Source organism: Agelaius tricolor, unplaced genomic scaffold (assembly GCF_023055355.1).
Source record: "Agelaius tricolor isolate 1412-34295 unplaced genomic scaffold, bAgeTri1.0.p SCAF_2, whole genome shotgun sequence".
In the NCBI taxonomy this organism is placed as follows: domain Eukaryota; kingdom Metazoa; phylum Chordata; class Aves; order Passeriformes; family Icteridae; genus Agelaius; species Agelaius tricolor.
Window position 1 is genome coordinate 12909206 of NW_027269262.1, and position 20779 is coordinate 12929984.

Here is a 20779-nt window from a genome sequence, read left to right on the forward strand (position 1 = left end):
TTAAATAGTCCTATGACAGCAGTGTGGTTTTCAAAGTTTGATCTCCCTTTAATTTTATTATCCCTTCTTTCCAGAGCAAGTTTCATTCATTTTGTAAGCAGAATAGTCGTGAAAATGACCACTGGAGTGATACTGAGCTCTTTGCACCTCTCTCCAGCTGTGATATGACCCAGCCACCTGCAGGTCAGCTGTCTGGACCACATCAGTTACAGGTGAGTATTTCTTGACAGCAGAGGTACTTGTGCTGTGTGGGTGCTGTGTGGGGTTTAGATCAGAGGGATTGCCACAGCCACGTGTCTGGAGCTCATTCAGAGCAATGTTCACAAGCCAGGAGGTCTGTGGGCTGAGAATGCAGTGCCAAGTCCAGAAGCCAACTTTATTCTGCTTATTGCTCTTAATTCTCAAGACAGATTGCTGTCCCTTGGCCTTGATCAAAAGTTTTGGATATACAGCCTCCAAAACTTTGTGATTTGTATTGGAGATGAATTTTTTTTGTGAGACTCCCTTCATACGAAGTTCTGCATGATGTAGGAGTGAAGCCAAAGATCCTGATGTAATTGAAATGTTTCAGAAATGGAACCTTTTGCATGACTGTGTATTGTCAGAGGGTTTCACTCATATTCTTTAAACATTTCTATGTTCTCCTACGTTAAATAAGTAGTTTCTGAATGGGCAAAATGTTGCTCTAAAGACAAGCATTTCAACAAGCTTTATTTATGTACATTTGCATGCTTTTCTTTTTAACACAATTCACTTTGTTGTTGTTTGGTTGGAACTTGCTTGTTGCATAAATTAAGGGGGTAATTAATTAGATTCATATTTTTATCCTAATGGTCCTCTGAAATGCCTTTGGAGGAATAAAGCAAGGTGTGGTCATTTCCAATGCTGAACCAGCATGTGCTCACCTTCAGAGGGCAGCACAGGTTGGCAAAGGGTTCAGACGTGGTGCTTCATTCCTCAGCCTCCAATGGAGGCAGAAATAGTGCTCCTCAGGTCAGATCCATCAGACAGTGCTGTTTAATTGGCTACCAAACGATTGGTAACAAGAAGTTAATGTTGCAAAGCCATCGTGTCACATGGCTGCTCTTCAAGCCAAGGATTATTTGCCTTTTCCCTTCCTCCCTGTGGTAATTAGCAGCACTGGAGAGTGGCTGCTTCCTGCTCTCTCCCTGCTGCTGATGTGCATCTCTTTTATATCCCCTCATGGAGGGTAATCTCCTCTCTTTGAAGAGCTCCATACTCCATTAGAAAGTCCATCAGGACCAGATGTACTCAGAGGTGGACATCTCCCATCCCTCCAAAACAGACCCAAGGCAAAAACATCCATTTCCTCTCTCAGCAATTTATGCAGTCTCCACACGGGATTGGCAATGCTGCTTTCAACAAGAAAGCAATCTAGTGAAACTGCCAATCTAGTGAAACTGCTTCAAAAGCACAGGATGAAAGAATGAAATCAAAAAATCATGGAGTACGTTTTCTTTTGTGTTTTCTGGCTTTTGACTACCTGAAGTTTACCCTGACAAGCTTGCTGAAGGGCAGAAATGGTTATGAATTGCATGCTGGTATAGTGGTGTATTTATTTACTCTTCAGAGTGTAGAGTTTAAGGAAATACCAAACATTGCAGTATCACTAGAAAATTTGGATTCCATCAGGTAATGCTTGCTTCTGCTGTAAGGAACACCATCAAAATCCATCATGCCATGGTCTCTTTTTCTCTTACATAAGTTGTGCCACTAAGAAATAATGTAGATCATGAGAAAGGCCATGCCATAGCTATTCCATGTTGGGGAATTCAGTACTCTGAGAAACAAATTGTACTGATGTAAGTTGTTTCTTCCAGTAGTAACATGCTCATGTGAGAGACATGGATAACCACAACAGAAATATCAATTAAATAATTCCCCAAATTAGTTCCATTGCAAGATTCTTTTAGAAAATTACCCAATGAATATTGTTTCCAGCATTTAGCTTGTTTGACTCTCGCAGATAAAAATTTGGATGATACAGCTGGCAAGGAGTTGTTTTATACTAAATATTTATGTGAAATCATTACTTGAATTTTATTTTTCTTGTCCTGTTTTCTCTGCACAACAAGTTGAAACCCTCAGTTTAACCTCTGGGTTGTATTTTTTCCCTTTTCTGCGAGCATTTTCTCTCATGTTGAGAGAAAAGCGCTTGACCAAAATGACTGCATACCATTTTCCATGAAATTACTTATAAATATAAGTGTTTATACAGACTGGTTTTTTGAATTCCCATCTATCCTGAAGATACATTTTCTGGCTGCTGTGATGAGTTCATTATCTGAATTGCCAGCAGCTACCCTGCATCTTTAGCATGTTTCCAGACAGGCTGTGCTCTCCAGGATTTTGGCTGTGGTTGTTGTCCTTTATTGTACTAAGTAGTCTGGGATTGCGTAGGCCTCTTAATGAATGTGGCTAACAGCCTGCATTTAGATGGTACCACAAGATAATGTGACAGAACTAGCAGTTCACTACAGTAAAAAAAAAAAAAAAAAAAAAAAAAACTCAAAAAAAAAATTAACAAAAAAAGAAGGAAACCCAAAGCAAAAGTGAGGTTCTGATTTCAATTGTACCTTTTTATCTCAATAGGTGCAAGAGAACTGGACTGGTCTTATTTCTGTAATAAACCATAGTAAATCAACTCAACCATCCATCTCCAAGACTTGATCAGGTTTATGAACTTTACAAGGATTTTGGTCATATGTAGACGTGTACATACATTTAACAGCAAAAGTATAGTTACACATGCTCTGAGTTAACTCAGGCAGAGATAACTGTCTCTTCCTTATCTGCATTATGGTATGCACTTCCTAGGATGAGCAATTTAAACTATATGAATCAGACAAAAAGCAGACAATTGGTGGTGGGTGGTGGTGGTTTTTCTGTTTAAATGACAAAACCAAAGGGCTTTCCTAGGAAGTCTGTTAGCAGAAGTTCAAAGTCTGGATTACTCATCACAGCACAGTGAACAAATATTTCTCAGAGTTTTGTCTTGTTATATAACGGCTAGTCTGCTTGGGAGAGGCCAAAATGGAGGGGGAAATACAACTACTGTAATCCTCTATTTCACTGGAAGAAACTCACATGTTGTCTACTCAAACCAGCAGCCTGTTGCATATTGGTTTTGAACAGGAAAGTACTCAACGTGCTCAAGAATTTAGCAATTCCCTCCTACGAAGTTTAACTGCAGTCAGGCTGACTTTTTAATGTTGCATTCCTAAGGGTAATATAAACCAAAGATTTTGCAAGCAGAATTTTTTTTATGTGGTGCTTGTGAATTTATGACTGCTGCTTTGCTAAGACTAAAGCTAAGTTCCTGATTTTATATTGAGACTTCTGATGTTTCAATCTCTCATCTTGTATCTCTTTAACTCATTAAAATTACATTTTCTACCATTCTACTCAGTTAAAATATCTTCTCAAAATTACCCTGCTTTGAACTTAGTGAGGCCTGTGTTCATTCAGTACTTCTACTAACAAAATCCTTCTCAAGAGGATAGTTGAAGCAGCTTATTATTATTTAGAAATGTGAATACAAATAGCATGCTGGTTTTCTCTGTTGCAGTCAGCCCTTGTCAGTCATTTGTTCTGACAAGAGCACAGGACAAAAAAACCATGGAGTATTAAGGAAAAATACAACTATCTTATTGTGAGACATAAATTATGGGAGGGGAATATTGGCCGGTAGGGTTGCTGGGTTTTTTGAAATGGTTCAGTGTGAAGCTGATTTTATTGAGATTCTTATTGCTGAAATTTTGTTTTGTGCACCCTGTCTGTAGAAAACCAGACTTGTTTTAATGTAATTGAGTTACAGTTCAGTTACTGAATGCTGACACCAACACAATAAATACAGACAGACATCAATCTCCTCATAAAGCTGATTTGTACTATTATGCAAGGTTTTATCTTTCTTCTGATTTCCTGGTAATTACTGCCCTAAAAGCCTTCAGTCATGTATCTTGCACACCTTGACTGAGTTTGTGCAAATAAAGATAAGGATGTAATTAAAATGGAGTTTTTGAGCCTTGCTTTGGCAAACCCCGTCTGCAGCAGCAGCAGCTTTTTTTGCTAAAATGCTGAAACAAAGCCCAGAAACTCAGAACCAACACAACATCAAAGTGTTCCAAATTCTTGCATGGGTTTTGTGCTAGTATTTTTTGTTTGCAAGGCATTGGGTTTTCAAAGCAGTGGGTGCAGAGAGTATTGCATTCACAACTGCAGGCTGCAATACACACTCTCCTCTGCAAACCTACCAGAGCCTTTGCAACCAGGTATTGCAGACCAAGATCTTGTGCCATTTCATAAAACCATGACTCTCCCTGTTCCCCGTGGGGGTGAGCAGCTCAGCTTACACTTCCAGGGGAAGCTGCTGGTTCGTGCAATCATCTCTTCTATTGAGTAATTTGGTTTTCAATATTTTCACCTAATCTGAACTTCAGACAGCCGGTCACACCAGCTGTGCCAGTGGTTTTCTGTGGCTCTACTCATCACACAGTTATTTTGGTACTCTGAAATACTAAATCGCATGCAAAAAAATTGCCATTTTGAACAAAAGTTTAGGTTAAAGACTTTTATTTGTTGCTTAAAGACAAGATTAAAATACAGTTTGCAATTACATAAAAACTGTTGTGCCCCATTCAGAGCTGAGGTTGTCCAGGTAAATGTTACAGTACCCAAGATACAAGCAAATAACCTCCAAAAAACACGGAACATGACAGTATGAAATTGGCTACCAAGAATACAGTAACAGAGGTTTCTGCATAAAGAGGTAGTGGAAGTCAGCTCAGTAAATGTAGAATCCTTGTACATAAAGAGAAACATCAGATATTTCTTGCAGATCCTCCTCTGGGAAGCTGAAGTATCTTTTGGGAATGACAGAGGTACTGGCCGGAATCTGATGTCATATTGGCAGTTTCTGAACTTTCAAAAAGGCACCTAAAACCTCTAATCCCTGAAACATTTTAATATTTAATTTAAATTTTAAAAATCCTCTTTAACCACATCACCTAAAGTCTTACTCATTTTTTCATTCTCATTCAAAAGCTGTATTGCAGTTTTTCTGGCTACTAGCTTCAAGGGGTTACTTTTGTTTAAATAGCTTAATCCATTCTCTATTAATAGACGTCTCTAAACAAATGTTATCTGACCTTCTATTTCATGACAGAACTGGGTATACCCAGCTGTTTGAGACATGCCTTTTGGTGCCTAGAACGATTTTATTACAGTATTTTTGTAAAGCAAGATTTTAGGGAAGGGATAGCTCTGCAAGAACAACCTAGTATTTATGCATAAGGAGTGACTGGATTATTAAGGAGTGACTGGTTATCGCAATGGGGAGCTGTGCGCTTCTTCCAAGAAAATTTGTTTCTACTCCAAGATTTTCCTTGTTCAATTAAAGATTATGTCAATCTCCAGAAAGAAAAATAAATTACTCCTCATTTTCTCTGAGGCTGTTTAAATGGAAAGGCAGAATCTCAGTCAAATTACTAGGAACTCACAACAGGAGGATTAACTTGTTCAGGAACAAAACTTTCATTAACAACAGCGGGAACTACTGCAAATGCTAAGTTTTCTTTTATGGGGAAGCATATCTGCCCAAGAAAAGTATGCTTTGTGTTGGGTTGTGGCGAATAAAGAAAAGGAAAGGGTGGTCAGCGTTGAAATCCTCTTCTATGGCCATGCAGAGCATAGCAATGCCAGCAGTGGCAGCTGCAGCTTCCGTGCCTTCCTCATTCACTTCCACAAAAGCCTTGTGGACAACTGCAGAGAGAAAGAGGTCACGTGCCCCCGACATTCCCGACAGGTCAGCCTTGCCACTGTCAAATACATCCAGCAAGCCCATAGCAGCTAAATCTGATTTAAGGTCATAGCTTTCCTCCAGCTTAAACTTTGGCAAACGCACGTGAACATCAGCGGAATACAGATGCTCTGGGCGTGTCCATTCCTGGAGCTTCTCTAAGGTAAGCTGCTTTTCCATCTAGAATTAAAAGGACAGAGAGTATTACTTATCACCAGTGCAGTATTTCAGTTTCAGTAACATTTATGAGGCTTTATTTATAGAACATTATAGGAGGGTAAAGCAACTATGCAAAAATGAACATATGCATATCTTTGATAGCCAAACAGAGATTAAGCAAATACTATTCAAATTAGGTGAAGTCAGTGCAGTTTTTACTTTACAAAGTAAGGCAGACATTTGCTTCTTGCTGCAGTGTACAGAAGGGAAAATCATGCACTGATAGCAAGCCAATCTTCCTACTGTTTCATCTAACTAAATGGAATTACCTAATTAAAAACAAGTAACAAAAATCATAATCAGAAAGCTCAAAGAAACTGGTCATTTAATGAAAAACAGTCTCACTACTTCATGGTTAAAAAAGGAAGTCTTTCAAAGCTACTGAAAGACAGCAATTAAAAACAAACAAACGAGGCAAGGTAATTCTCACAGTTAACTCTGTTTTCAGTCTCCACCATGGTTCATTCAGTTCAGCAGAGGACACATGAACACACGCTACAAAATTAGAACACAACCTCTCTTCCTGATGCAGTACATCCATTTATTCTTTATTGCTGTACTAGTAGAGAGTTGTCTAAAAATACACCAGATAGATCTGGTGCCCTGAGAACATGGGTTCACTAAGGCTTTCATTTTGAATGGGCAAACTTAAAAATATTGAACAACTGCATTGGCTTAGATGGGTCACCTTCTGCAGTCCAGTGGAGTCCTCTTCAGTGTCATCAGGTAACAGGATGATCATACTAAGTTCTCTTCCATCATAAGGCAGCTCTAAAACACGGATCTTCTCTTCAGGGATGTATCCAAAATTAAATTTTTTTTTCTGATACATCATTTTTACTGTCCTTCTTTCATTCTGGATGGATAAAAGGCACCAAAAGTAACAGTTAAGGAAATACTCCTTTAAAGAACCAATAGAAGACAAGTAAGTTAAAACTGCATTTATGTAAACACTTATCCTCCTTTATAAAATTTTCTTCAAACTTCTGACTGCCTGTTTAATAACGATTTCTTCTGAAGAAATAATGAGTTTGTATTATATTGGTTCTCCTCTGGCTTCTATAGCACAGTCCTCACAGAAACTGAAACAGTTTCTTCAGACTATTGTACGAAAATTTTAAGCCAACAAAGATCAGCTCTGTTTAGCATTAAGCAGATGACTGCATACAGTAACTTGTAAAGCTGTTAACATAAGCAGAATATAGAACAAGAAGATGGGGCTTAATCAAAATGTCCTGTCATTTTAGGACTGCTTACCTATCATCACAGACACAGTTCGTAGCTGCTGATCTGCTGCAGACAGAAAGCCTGCTAGGTCCTAAACCACAGGTGAGAATTGTCTCTAACACTGTTCTTGTAAGACAACAAATAGCTTGCTGCATATGGAAAAATACTACAATCCATAAAAAATAATTATAATATTAATAAATTACTTTGTATTTTTAAAATATTTCATTTGCAAGCAATGCTTCACATTACCACCTATATTATTAGACCTTTTCATTAGATATGTCCTATCAGGATGTATCTGTATTACCTTATTTAATCGAAATGGTGCATCAGTGGTGTCAGCTTCTTGAAATTTCTCTGCCCAGTTTGCTTTGAAATAAATAGCATTCACCAGTACCAGCTTGGTCATGCTATCAACTGAGCCTTCAGCCAGCAGATCGGGGATTTTGCCTTCAGAAGCAGCAGAAAAAAGGGTCACAACAGAATCATGGAGTAAGTTGATGGCATATAAAATATACATTGAGAAACGGATGCCATAGAAATACTACAAATATAAAACCAATCCTGTAAAAATGTGTATTTCAGTACCTGTCTTACTACTTCACCATACTTTTTCTTAACACACACTACTATAGCTTTTGATATACAGTGATTTGATGAAAACGTAATATTGTTAGTCTAAACTGTCACATGCAACTCATCTACTCCTCATACAAGAGCTACAGAATGCCCACATTAAGGAATACTGAATTTAGAAATACATATACAATATATATATGGATCAAGACAGACTAAGACAAATTCTCCATCTCATGTGTACATCTCCATGTTTAGCCATCTCTCCTGCATTCATGGCCTGAACACAAAAACAGAATGGAAAACTCTCAGGACTTATGGAACTGTTTAAATGTCTTGCTTAGGTAATTCCTGGTTCTGTCCATGCATCAAATAAGTGTCCCAGGGCAGAATTAAACTGTTTGAAAGACAGCAGAGAATAAAGCTCATTCCTTCTCCCAGTACATCAAACCCTGCCAGTTATTAGCAAAAAATTAATTTACCTTCCGTTTTCTCCTCAACCCACTGGTTAATTTCTTTCCTGGCTTTATCACAAGCCTGAAGAAAATCAACTGTAGCCAAGTCAGCTCCATATAATTTCCGTGTATTAGTCAGGAAATCCTAGATTTTGGAACGATAAGAATAGCTTTCACTGCATGCAGATTAGAAAACATCTAATTACTAGGTAGATAAGGTGTACTCAGATTGTCACCGACTCTGAGGTGGGCTTCTAACTGTGTTGCTTGGGGGAATTCTGAAGTTAACAGGTTTTTTCCCCACTCTTAGAACAAGCCTCACAGTACAGCAGCCATGTCTAGAGCTGATAAGCACCATGTGGTGCTTACTACAGGTGTTGCAATATTTACCTATCATTGTCCTGAAACAGGCTCAAGCACAACTGGGATAAAACAAAACCTTCCAAAACAGCTGAAGAGGGACAAAAATATCACACAAAGTCGTAATTCACTGGCAAAGAGGCATGTTGTTAAAACATATTGGAGATCTCCTCCCAAATAAATAGTGTTTTCAAAAAGATGGAAGTTATGTGGTACTGCTACGATGAAAATCCTAAAAAGCTGATTGCAACAGGAACAGAACTGGCTGCAACCTAAAAAGCTGGTTGCAACAGAGTGGGATGTCATGATAGTTACTGTAAATTAAGAACATAGACCAGTGATTCTTCTCTTGAGGACAAGAACAGCAGAAGTGAACAGGAACAGAAAAGGGTTTACTGTGTTACACCCTTCAGGTGAGAGGCACAGAGGCTCACAGCTATGGAAATGCACACAGCAAGTATTAAGCACTTTTGTCAACTTTCCAGAAAAATTTAGAAATAGGCTTGGAAATAGTTCTACTTCATAAATACTCAAGTAACTGCACTTTCCCAGCAGATCCCAGCACATGCCATCCTGATGTGCACCAGGATCACACGCCATCCTGATGTGTACCTGCAGAAAGCTGTAGGACTTCTCTCCAAAGAGCCGACTGGCCAGCCGTAAGAGATAGGGAGCATTGCTTCTGTTTATGTCCGCTGTCAGAGCCTGGAATCCTGAATGAACATCTTCAACTTTGTCAAGGTGAAGCGTCTGAAATAAAAAGAAACAAACTAACAGCTATTAATACTGTCTTAAAAGAGTATACTGTCAATCTGTAGGGTAGGCCTGATGCAGCAGGGTAGGATCCAGTAGGTAGGCTGAAGAAAGAGAAAATAAAAGCTGGAAGCTGTGAAGAGACTTCTGTAAATCTCAAAGAATGAGTCAAACTGTCCCTCGGTGCTACACTGCCAATGTCAGCCACTTGTATTGTGATCCTGGTTTATACACAGTCACAGCTCAAGCTCTTGATCACAACCCCAAGTCCTGCCTGCATTTCTGTGGGCCTCTCCTCTGTAGGCTCAAGAACTCGTTCCCAGGTGAGGAATCAAAAAGAGAGATGATGCCATGGAGACTCTTCTGCTTTCTTGGTTGGCCCAAGGGGATGTGGAGTTGTATATTTTCACAATATACAATCATCACTACCACAGGTGAGGTATTAAGAAAACTTAGAGCAATTATCTTTTATAATTTTATGAAAATATAACTCCATAAATATATATACACTTCATATATACTTTATATATATATAAAAGTAAGTATTAGGTTTAAGATCAAATGTATTACTGCAATATCTCTTTATCAGTACCTTCTCTTCCAGAGGCAAGCTGGCTGGCCAGGGCTTAAAGATATGACAGGAGAAGCTGCCAGACCTCATGGACAGGGATGGCTACACCAAAGCAGGGACATTCATATTCAAACTTAAACCATGCGTTTCCCAGTAGGGAAGACTGCTGTGAAGGAGTGATTGGATTCAAAGAAAAGCCTTCTCTTTCTCTCACTGAGTTTTTGGTCAGGCTTTGCCAACCACCTCAGCACAAGCTGTGCTGTACAGGTGCATGGCTGAGCAAGAACAACACAGGCAATACAATAGAATTATGATCCCGGAAACAAATTTTTTTGTCCCTGCAAACAGCTCTTGACAATTGCTAATCACTCCCTCTTTAATTAGCACTGTGTTCATAAGTGAAGTATTGTGGTACAGAAACATGCCCTGTCGAGGATGACTGGGTTGAAAGACATTTATTTTCCCCCCAAGTTCCTTTTGCATGATTTGTGCCGTCAGTAGGTTTATCCTAGGTGGGGCTGTCAGTCTGATTACATGAAATATGTTCAAAGTCTGTTTGAACAAGTAGTGAGGAAGTAATTCTATTGAGTAAGCCCAGCAATACTCAACAGAATAAAACAGTCCCTCCTAAAGTCCAGAATACAAAGGTGAAATTATTCATAGGCAAATGCATGAGGATGACTGCAATGAGGAGACTCCCACACCTTTTTGCAGGCATTAGCCTTACGAGGGTGCAAAAATAACAGTGACTGAGTCCCTTTCATGACAGAGGTTTCAGGGGAAACTGGCATATGCCTATGTGCACCATTTTTACAATTTATAAGTTTTTTTTAAACTATCCTACCTACCCTAAAGCTATGGTAAGGGTAACCATGCAGACTTAGCTCCTTCTAGATATCTGAGTGCCTGTTAAGTAAGAGATTGGCACTTAGGTAGCATCACCATGTATCATCATAGCTTTAGATATAAAATTATAGAATGCTACTGTGTTTTTTACAAAAACACACAGAACTATTGAAATTGAACATACCATTGGTGATCTTGGGTTATGAAGTAACAGTCTGTCAAAATGTCTCATGAAAACTCATAGAGCCTTGCTGCTGGAAATTATGATCAATTTAAAAGGAGACTGACTAATGTAATTAGTCTCCTCTGTCAAGAATTAACTACTGAAATTAAATAACAAGGGCAATAGAAAATATAGACAGAGGGCTCTGGAGCAGGGTAGGCAGAGAGTAACTAGCTGCAGAGTCTGAGGAAAACTGAGTGTGCATGACAGAAATCTTGTCCTGAACAAAAACACCCTCAGTTCATCTTCCCTCCTCTAAAACACAACCCTTTTTAATGTAAATAAAATAAAAAATTAATGACCATTTTATTTTAACTAACCTTCAACACCTGGGCTTCTGTATTACCTTTGGCCCCCAAAAGGACCATGGCCAGAGCAGCAGAGATACTGACAGGAGAAAAGAAGACATTTCCTGTTGGGTTGGCCTCACTAAACCTTCTGAGCAGATCAAGTGCAAATCTACTGTTGGCAGTGGACAGGTTCTCCATGGTTTTAGCTGAAAAATAAAACAGTTGATAAGGACCCTGGGAAACATTCTTCAAACACCTTGTCTAACCTTGTGTGACTCACAGAGTAAAGACTGGAATGAACTGGATGCAGCTGCTTACAGAAACAGCAAGAATATCGTCATCAGTGCACCTTATTCTTAAAAAAAATCAGTCACACTGAAAAATGTGCTTGGGGAGAAAAATGTGAAAGGGGATTTTTTTCCATGCTAATTGTTTGCTCCAACCTTCCTTAACATACTAACTTTATAGACATTATTTTCTAAAAATTCCTTTCCTGCAGACCTGAAATTGGAAGTGTATGTGCTGGTAGGGTTGCAAACCCTCAGCCTCACTGACCCAGCACAGGCCAGGGCTCTCCCTCCTGCAGCATTCCCTCTGCTCCTCTACAACGCACAGAGGACATTCAAAGTATCTGCTCAGGAACGTGCAGACACCTCTCAGTAACCCGCCTGCCTTCATGCCACAAATCCATGTCCCTGAGCGGTGTCAACCCTGCCAAAGGCTTCCGTGCCCGCTGACTTTCAGCAGTGGAGAGCAGAGCACCGCTGTACCCCGCCCGCGCTGCCAGGAGCACGGAGCTGCCTGCCCGCCGCATCCAGGACCGCCGGGGCTGGGCGGCCCTCAAGGCTCGGGCAGGGAGCCCGGGTCCCGGGGGCTGCAGGTGACCCCCCGACCGGCGGGGGGGACCCGAGCGAAGCGCAGAACAGGCGAAGCGGCAGGCCTGGCACTGAGCAGCGATGCGGTTTTGGGAGATGCTCGGGAGCAGGCTGAAAGGCGCAAGGGCCGGGTCAGGTACCAAACCCCACCCCAGGGCCAGCGGCGGCACCGCTGGAAGCTGCTCCAGCTTCCTGCCCGCCCAGCTCACAGTCCGGCTGCTCTGTGCTCGCTTGCAGCCGCAGTCCCCGGTTTGTTTCTTTCTCTCCTCCGGACGCAACTGCGTGGAGGAGTTTACACCAAAATTTGGATGTTTCCTGCACAGTCTTTCTACAGCAATTGCAAATCATCACTATCGGCTTCCTCCGTGCCAGACAGATAAACATTGTCTGGCAGGCACCTTTACGACGTACTTACCGAGATGTAGGCTAAAGACAGACCACCAACACCTCTAAAAATACGCAACCCCAAAAGCCCCAAGGCGTACTTTCACTTTCGCTTACCCACACCTCACTGCGCAAGCCTTTCCCCAAACCAGCTGTCCGACAGTGCCCACCCCCGCTGCCCGAGAAGCGCCCCAAGCCCCGCGCAGACCCCGCCCGCCGAGGCGGACAGGAAAAATTTCCCCTTCTCGTCCCGCAGGATGCGCCGGGGGCAGGAGCGGAGGCAGCCCCGCGGAGCCCCAGCGCAGCCCAGGGCCGCCTACCTGCCGGGCAGCGCGGAGCGGGCTGCGATGGGACGGGACGGGATGGATGGGAAGGAGCCGAGCGGCGCAGTGACACCGCAGCGGGGACACCGCGGTGTCACCCGCGGGGACGGGGCGGGGCGGGGCGGCAGGTGTTACCCCGCGGCCGCTCCCGTCCGGATGTCCCCGATCTTCCGGCGGAGAGAAGAGGGAGCTTCGGGAGAGGGATTAACCAACAACCCCCAACCTGCCCCAGCGGTAAGAGATCCAGGTGTTTTAGACCCATGGGGCAAACGCACCCCTGCAGCCCAGAGAGGCTCCTCTCTGCCTTACTACCCTGTGTCTCCATTTACACTCATCTTTTATAAAGTTCTTTTGCTTTTTTTTTTTTTTTTCATTTGAAAGAAAGTAACTGCATTGGGGAAGTTTCCGTGGTTTCTCACGATCTCCATTCCCCATCAGTCCTCGGGAAATCCCCAGCTATACTGCCCATATTGTCTTCAGGTGCACAGCCCTTCAACTGCAGTGTATGGCATGTGTCCCTGTGACAAAAGTGTTGGGTCTCATCCCTCTCCCCAGCACATAATGATTTTGTTTGCTTCACCTGAGACAGCTGGCTTACTGTGCACTGAATAAAGATCTAGCACCTTTTGGATAATGTCCACCAGGCCTTGGCATCAACCTATGCAAAAAACCAAGAGGAAGTATTGCAGTGCTGGCCAGAAAAAAAATTGTTATCTAGGGAGCCCCTTGGTATCCTTTGAAATACCTTGAAATCCTTTCAAGGCCAACCAATAATTCATGGTGAGCCAAGTAAGCACCTTGGGTTCACTATCGAGAAAAATCTTCTGTTTTAACAAAGAACTCCAAACAAGCTACATAGAAGCGGGTATTACAAGAAATAATTTTCAGAAAATTGGTTAAAAAATGCACTGTTAATAGTAGCAAAAAGAAACAGACCTCTACAGCACTTAGAGTTCTTTCAGTATTTCAAAAACAGGAAGTGCAAAAAACATCCCTGTCTCAGAAATGCTGTTTCGGCTGTGTCCTTGGTATTCCACAGTTAGACTACATTCTTGTTAAAGGACTAGAACCAGGTGAAATACTCAAGATCTCCTGTGGTGATGGTTCTCACCATAAACACCCTCTAAGGACATCTGCTGCAAAATTGTTCTTTACTAAGTGGTGGTCCAGTTGTTAGCCAAAACCACACATCTACACAAGAAGCTCAGCTAGAACCTGGAACAGGCTACCAAAAACTCCTTTCAGCTCCAGGCAATGTCTCAAGGTACTAAATTGATGAGTCTGGAACGTAAAAGAGGAGGGCAGCTACAAATGTGCTCCAGCCTTGTCACAAGCAAAAGTAACTTCACTGCCATTAGCTCTCACTGCCTGACTCTGCCTGCTGGACACCAAAAGTCAAGTGAAGCACAGAAGAAGTGCTCACAGAGCAAGTGGGATGGTTCTTGTGTCAGCAAGAACCTGGAGACCTCTGCACACAGACACAGGAGGGGCTGGACATGGCAGGTGTTCTGTTTGTCTAAGCAGATCTGTTATTCCTGCCAAAACCGAGATAAAGAGCACAAAAGAAGTTCAGGCACAGCTGAAAGAGACAATTAATGCAAAAAGGAGTCGTGCTGTTCCAGGGAAATATAGATTTATTCTGTGAGGGCACCTATGCAGCCAAGCCATCTCCTCCTTAGGGACAGCAAAATCTACCACAGAACAAAATGCTGCAAGTTTTGTTGTGCCGGATGAAGAAGAGGAAGGGATGATCAGCAGTGAATTCCGGAACTATCATTGCACAACACATCTTCATCACTGCAGCTGTGGCAGCAGCTGCTTCAGTGCCTTCTTCATTGACTTCCACAAAGGATTTGTGAACCACTTCAGAGAGCACCAGCTCATTACTAGGTGAGATTCCTGAAAAGTCAGCCTTCCCTGACTCAAATGCATCAGGCATTCCCATGCTTCTTAAAATAGGTTTCAGATCATAATCTTCTTCCAGTTTAAATCTGGGTAAATACACCCTCATGTGTGCAGACTTCATCATTTCAGGGCTGATCCAACCCATCAGCTTCTCATATGTAAGTTCTCTTTCCAGCTGAAGAAAAATCCAAAATTTACTTAATTACAATGAGAATTGAGATCATATTACATAGCCAAAGTACTGATTTCTGTTTGCTTATTCACATAGCACATAATATGCATGGGGTTTTTCCCTTTGTTATGGATGAAGACTGTGGGTTTTCTTTTCATTTTTAATTGGGGAATAAATAACTCAAGAAGCCTTGGTAATAAATTCCTGGACGAGATTGCCAAAGAGCCCAAACTGGTATCCTACCCTCCCCACAAAAGAGATCCTGCCCTTTCCTCTGAGCCTCTTTCCAGCCAGTGAGCCACACACCACCTCCCAGCTGCTCAGCACACAACACCTACAGGACAAGCCCCAGCACTTCCAAAGAGCCCACCCAAAATCCCCTCTCCACATTCCATCATCACCATACTGTGCCTTCCCCACAACCACAGCTGACCTCTGCCCCTGAGCAGGGCCAGCTCTGCTTCCAGAGCCTCTGCCTAAGGGAGCAGCACACGGCCTGAGCAGCACTGACATAGCAGGGGCTGTCCCTTTGGGGACAGGGAGGAGAGGGACATTTCTGCTGGCCTTGAGCACCAGAGACACAATTGCTCTGGAACTCAACTGCAGGTCTCTGTGCAATATCAGACTTTCATCCCTGGAACGATTCAGGCTGTCTTTGCACTCAGCTCAACTACTTACTCTCTCCAAGCCTGTGGAGCCATCCTGGATTGCATCAGGGAGCAGGATGATCATGCTCAGTTCATTACCCACATAGGGCAGCTCCAGGATTTTGGTCTGGAAGTCCCCAATGTAGGTCATGTTAAAATTTGCCTCCCTGAACATCATCTGCACAGGTCTGGTCTCGTTCTAGAAATCAAGAGATGCCAACAGTTAGTGCTGAGCTTCTCTGCTGGTCTCGCACTACAAAGTTGGCAGCAAGTTACTCAGGGCATTTTAGGATTTGACAAAGCGAACTGATCACACACCACTGATCTACAGCAGTCCTATTCACTGCAGCCCTACCACTGCCTTTTGGAAAGCATGAGGTAAAACCTGGCCAGGAGCAGCAGCAATGCACAATATTCCACCACAACTCAAAAGCTGAGATTATTCATCTGCCCTGTATCTTGCGGTGTTGCAACTTGAAACCTGGTTGTAAGCTTGCACAGCTGTAGGGAATAGAAACTGCAACAGTGTCTTTGGATACTCCTGCCAGCTTTTTCAACACATTCCAATAGGGAGTGACCAAGGTGGCAGGAGCCTAGTCATTCCAGCAGTCTCTGAAATGCTGTTGGAGGTAGTCTTGGGGTAAGCAGCAACATTCCCTTATTTAGAAGTTATATCAGCACTTTCAAATACTCCTGGATTTATTTCACCACTGCAGGGAGGGACAGTTTCCAGGCAGGCATGAGATCTTCAATTTTCCTCAATGGTTGCTTCAAGCAGGTGACTTAAGGAAGGCACATTACCAGGTCTTGTTCATGGCTCCTGGAGGCCAGCCCAGGGCTGCAAAGAATCCTGAGGCGCAGCCACAGCCTGCCCATGCCAGAGGCCAAGTCCTCCTCAGGAGCAGTTCTAAAAACGAGACTGCAGAGCAGGTCTTCAGAGGACATTTGCTTTCCATTTCATATGGATTGGCTCAGGGGCAGGAATGCAGCAAGGAAGCTCTGACTGAAGAAGACTTAAATTCACAAACTTTCACACCTGTCTTTGTGCTATATCAGAAGTTCTAGTAATGATGTGAAAGTTCAGAGAAAGTCAGCAAAGAGAGACTTCAAATGAAAGGGAGGGGGAATAAGGAATCTCACACAGCCTATCCAAGGGAACCCTGATTGAAAGATCTAATTTCTTCCTAAAGGTGGTCATTTCAGACAACATCCACCTAACTGTCTATTGTCAGCATTTTAGCACATCATACCTTATTAATTTGGAATGGCCTTTCTCTGGTACTCTGTTTGTTGAACTGCTCTTCCCAGTTGCCTTTGAAATAGATGGCATTCACCAACACAAGCCTGGTCAGGGAATCAAGAGTCCCCTCTACCAACAGGTTCTGAATTTTACCTTTAAGGCACAAAGAAAAAAAACACATTAATTAAGAGGTTGACATGGATCTAATTACTATCCAAGATAGTATCTGGTCTGTGGTTAATAAACAATAGAGAAGAGAATCATGTACCAGACACAGCAACAGCTCAGCATTTGAGTTGTTTGAATTCACAATCCTCTATCCTGAACTAGGTGTTTACCCAGACAATGGCTCCCATTAAACACAACTGGGCCCTTGGAAAAGCACTCACCTTCAGTTCTTTCCTCCACCCAGCCATTGATTTGTTTCCTGGAATCCTCCCAAGCATCCAGGAAGTCCATCTGTTCCAGGCCAGCATGGTAGGATTTCTGACTGGACTCTATAAATGACTAACAGTGACATTCACAACAGATTTTCAGCAAGAGATTCACTCTCCTTCAGACACAGATGATTCTTGCATTCCCCAAGGAAATCTGCCAGCTTTTCTTCCTCAGCTTAATATAGAGCCATTAATGTTCAGGCTGACATGTTCCTACTAGGAATTATACCACTTCTTTGAACTAGGTATTTATTTTTATGGCTTATGCACTATACTACAAATGTCTACAGTTCATTGACAATACTGAGAGTGTTTTTTTCTTGTATTCATTTTGTGCTTCATTGGCACGACATATGATTTAATATGTTTTCTTTGTAAGACTTTTGCTAAGAGATACATCAACCATTTGTCCCACAGCCAAATAGATGAATGGATCACAGAACCCTCAAGAGAAAAGCCTGATGGATTTTACCCTGCTTAGCATCACTTGTCCAGTTAGAACACAAATTATTTAAAAAGGAGATTCTCCACCAGGTTTACATACCAGGCTCTGGCAGAATCCATTGCACTCCTGACTCTCAGCACAGAAAGATTGGAAATCAAACCCCAAAGGCTGCCTTGACCTCCAGAGGATAGACCTAGCAAGTGCATTGTCCTAAGAATCATCACAAATTTAATGGCTACTCACTGCAAGAAACTCAAAGGTCTTTTCTCCATAGAGCCGGTTCGCAGTTCTCAGGATGTATTTGGTGTTTGGATCATTAATTTCAGAGAGAAGGGACTGATACCCATTGTGAGCATCCTGGGCATTCTTCAGAGAAAGCACCTGCACAAAGACAACATCCACAGCAGTGTCATTAACTTCTCTAAACACACTTGCTTCAGCATGATCATTTTTATATTAAAATTACATTTAAGTTACATTTAAGTTTAACGCTGTGATTTGAAGACATCACACCTCCCATCTGGAGCTTATCAAGGAAGGCATATCTGATGTACCCAGCAAGGTATTGCACAACTCATAAATTGGGGAGCAGCAGAGTCAGCAGTCCTGATTTTCCTTCCCTCAAGGCAAGCACTACAGGATCACAGAATGGCTTGGGTGGGAAGGGATCTGTGGGGACAATCTGCTCCAAAGCCCTGCCCAAGCAGGGATACCTAGAGCTGGTAGCTCAGACTGTCTCCAGAAGGATTTTGAGTATCTGCAACTATAGCAACAACACAGATTTCCGAGAAATTTTTATAAAGTACATGGAAACATGATAAGAGTTTACACTCCCCTCCTACTTTGCAATGGAAGCAAACCAAAAGGACTGATCCTGCACTTTATATTGTCACTTTCTACATAACACCCAAGTCAAGAGATATTTGCTACCTGAACAATTTTTTAAAAAGGAACAAATCAAGTTGCAGTTACAAGTCTGAAATGTAGACTGTGGGATTTTAAAAATATTTTATTGTGCCTGGCTTCATTTTCAGAACGTGTATCATATCATAATAAGCTCAAGTAAGCAAGGAAAAGAAAATAATTCCTGTAGTCCCCTATTGACCAATAAAAACAATTCCAGGTACATCCTAATTACATTTTAAAGAACATCAGTCTCAAAAATGACAGAAAAACTCGCCGATAATGAATCCAGAAACCTCTTCATTACGTACTGAACAAAGCTCACACTGAAAACCAAAGAAAACAGGTTCTGTTTACACACACACTCCAGAGGAAGAGCTCTGCTCTCTCACGCCACAGTGACAATCACAGCTTAGCACAAGTGCATGTCACAGACTGAGGACACATCTCTTCCTCATATGATCCCATCAAATGCAATCCAATAACTTTATTGTGACCTACCTTACGAATTTGGGCTTCAGTGCTACCTCTTGCACCCAGCAAAACCATAGACAAAGCAGAAGAAATACTAAATGGTGAAAAGAACACATTCTGCCTGCTTTGCATCTCACACAGCTTTCTTAACAGGTCCACAGCAAAAGTGCTGTTTGCTGCACAGAGGCTTTCCATGCTTCCAAGCCTGGGACATAAAACACAGAACGAGAATGATTCAAATTTATTTGAATACAAAACAGTTATTTGTTGTTTGTATACCTTCTACACTTCCCAGCATAAACTAGGCAGCAAAGGCTGGAAAATTATCAGCTCACTGAAAACTGATTTGGTGCCACAAGCACCTGAGATCCCATACTACACCTTTGAGTTATTTTACTAATTTAGAGGCTACTTCAAATTTCAATCCCATACCTACACAGTGTGACTTCTTTTGAGGTGATCAGGCACAACAGCATTTTCTGCAGGACTTCCTGTAAGAAGTTCCTCTTGACTTCACAAAGCAAATAATTTCCCTTCATTGGACCACCAGAGGAAAAGTTAGAACAGCAGAATTACCAACTCTTACCTTCTCTAAGTCTACAGACCTTCAGTGGTAGCTGCAGCTTGCTCCTGTGTATGCACGCTGGGTTTTGAACCTGCCCGCCAGGCTAGGAGAAGCCAGCAGAAGGACTTTGCCTAAAAGCAAGAGAACAAGCAAGAATTTCATTGTCATTAAAACAATCTTTTACCGAAAAATAAGAAAAAAAACCCCCACAAACAAATCGAAAAAAAATAAGAATATTAAGAATATTATAAAAAAATAAGAATATTCTTTCACAATAAGAAATCCCAAACAAACTAAAGTCCCCAACCATACTAAGCAAATATAAATCACATTATAATAGGATATTTCTTCCCCACATGACCAACAACTTTACTTATCGCTCCAAGTTAATGCGACTACATATAAAAGAAAACTTCGTTGCATTATAACTGGAAATTGGAAGGATTTGAGCCGGCAAACCCATGTTAAAACTCTTCTGACTGACACACTCCGCACCCCCACACATTTCACTCACACAGCAGCTCTCCCCACACTTCTTGAAGCAGAACTGGCAGATTTGCTGCTTCTTTTTATAGCCAAATGTGGGCAGAAGTTTGCATCAGAATTTGGGGATTTCCTGCACTGCCCTCCCACAGAAATTCCTGATATCGATGCCAGCTCTCTCAGGCAGACACACAATCGGCACGGCAGCTCTGCAAAGGTCTTTTAGCAAGCTCTGTGCTAAAGAAAACACCGGCACCTCCCGAGCCAACATCTAAAGCAACGGCCCAGTGGTGCCTTCGCTTCCCTTCGCTTCCACCGCCCGTGCGCGCCCCGCACCCAAACCCCCTCACAGCCCGCACCCCTCGCTGCCCGAGCAGCGCTGCGGTTTCGGGAGCCGAGGAAACAGTTCCGCCTTTCACCGCGATACCGCCCCATTCCCGCAGGATGCCCCGCGGGCGGGGACAGCGCGGAGCCGCCCCGGGCCCCTCCCGCCCCGCGCAGCCCCAGCGCGGCCGAGGCCGCTTGGCCGCGCCCCTGCCCGGCCGGCGACAACCGCGGAGAGGAGACAGCGCCCGCCGGGCC

The 20779-nt window shown here is 42.5% G+C and overlaps 3 protein-coding genes across 10 annotated transcripts in view; 1 reads left to right on the forward strand and 2 right to left on the reverse strand.

Annotated features, from left to right (window-relative positions):
* WRNIP1 (WRN helicase interacting protein 1) overlaps positions 1 to 4034 on the forward strand; it is a 29884-nt gene extending 25850 nt beyond the window's left edge. The window contains exons 8-9 of one of the 2 annotated variants that reach the window (XR_011683496.1): positions 75 to 212; positions 2614 to 4034. The gene's annotated coding sequence lies outside the window, so the exon portion shown is untranslated. Of the gene's footprint in view, positions 1 to 74 lie in introns of both variants that reach the window. The other variant, XR_011683495.1, reaches the window with a different exon arrangement.
* Positions 4035 to 4579: 545 nt separating this feature from the next.
* On the reverse strand, positions 4580 to 13072 carry LOC139602951 (leukocyte elastase inhibitor-like). 3 transcript variants are annotated; one of them, XM_071453219.1, is made up of 7 exons: positions 12924 to 13072; positions 11375 to 11550; positions 9274 to 9411; positions 8329 to 8446; positions 7578 to 7720; positions 6729 to 6896; positions 4580 to 6001 (listed from the first exon to the last, which is right to left on the reverse strand). In XM_071453219.1, the coding sequence occupies exons 2-7, from the start codon at positions 11540 to 11542 to the stop codon at positions 5600 to 5602; spliced, it is 1137 nt and encodes a 378-aa protein (XP_071309320.1). In that variant the 5' UTR covers positions 11543 to 11550; positions 12924 to 13072; the 3' UTR covers positions 4580 to 5599. The 3 variants fall into 3 exon arrangements, with proteins under 3 accessions (XP_071309320.1, XP_071309329.1, XP_071309312.1); XM_071453228.1 differs by lacking the exon at positions 12924 to 13072 and adding an exon at positions 12721 to 12781; XM_071453211.1 differs by lacking the exon at positions 12924 to 13072 and adding an exon at positions 12635 to 12727.
* A 1470-nt stretch (positions 13073 to 14542) lies between these two features.
* Positions 14543 to 20687, reverse strand: LOC139602926 (serpin B6-like). 5 transcript variants are annotated; one of them, XM_071453190.1, is made up of 8 exons: positions 20557 to 20687; positions 19755 to 19845; positions 19177 to 19354; positions 18016 to 18153; positions 17280 to 17397; positions 16901 to 17043; positions 15682 to 15849; positions 14543 to 15006 (listed from the first exon to the last, which is right to left on the reverse strand). In XM_071453190.1, exons 3-8 carry the CDS (start codon positions 19342 to 19344, stop codon positions 14602 to 14604), a joined length of 1140 nt encoding a protein of 379 aa, XP_071309291.1. In that variant the 5' UTR covers positions 19345 to 19354; positions 19755 to 19845; positions 20557 to 20687; the 3' UTR covers positions 14543 to 14601. The 5 variants fall into 5 exon arrangements, with proteins under 5 accessions (XP_071309291.1, XP_071309275.1, XP_071309301.1 ...); XM_071453174.1 differs by having other exon boundaries at positions 19736 to 19845; XM_071453200.1 differs by lacking the exon at positions 20557 to 20687 and adding an exon at positions 20229 to 20527.
* Positions 20688 to 20779: the final 92 nt, after the last annotated feature.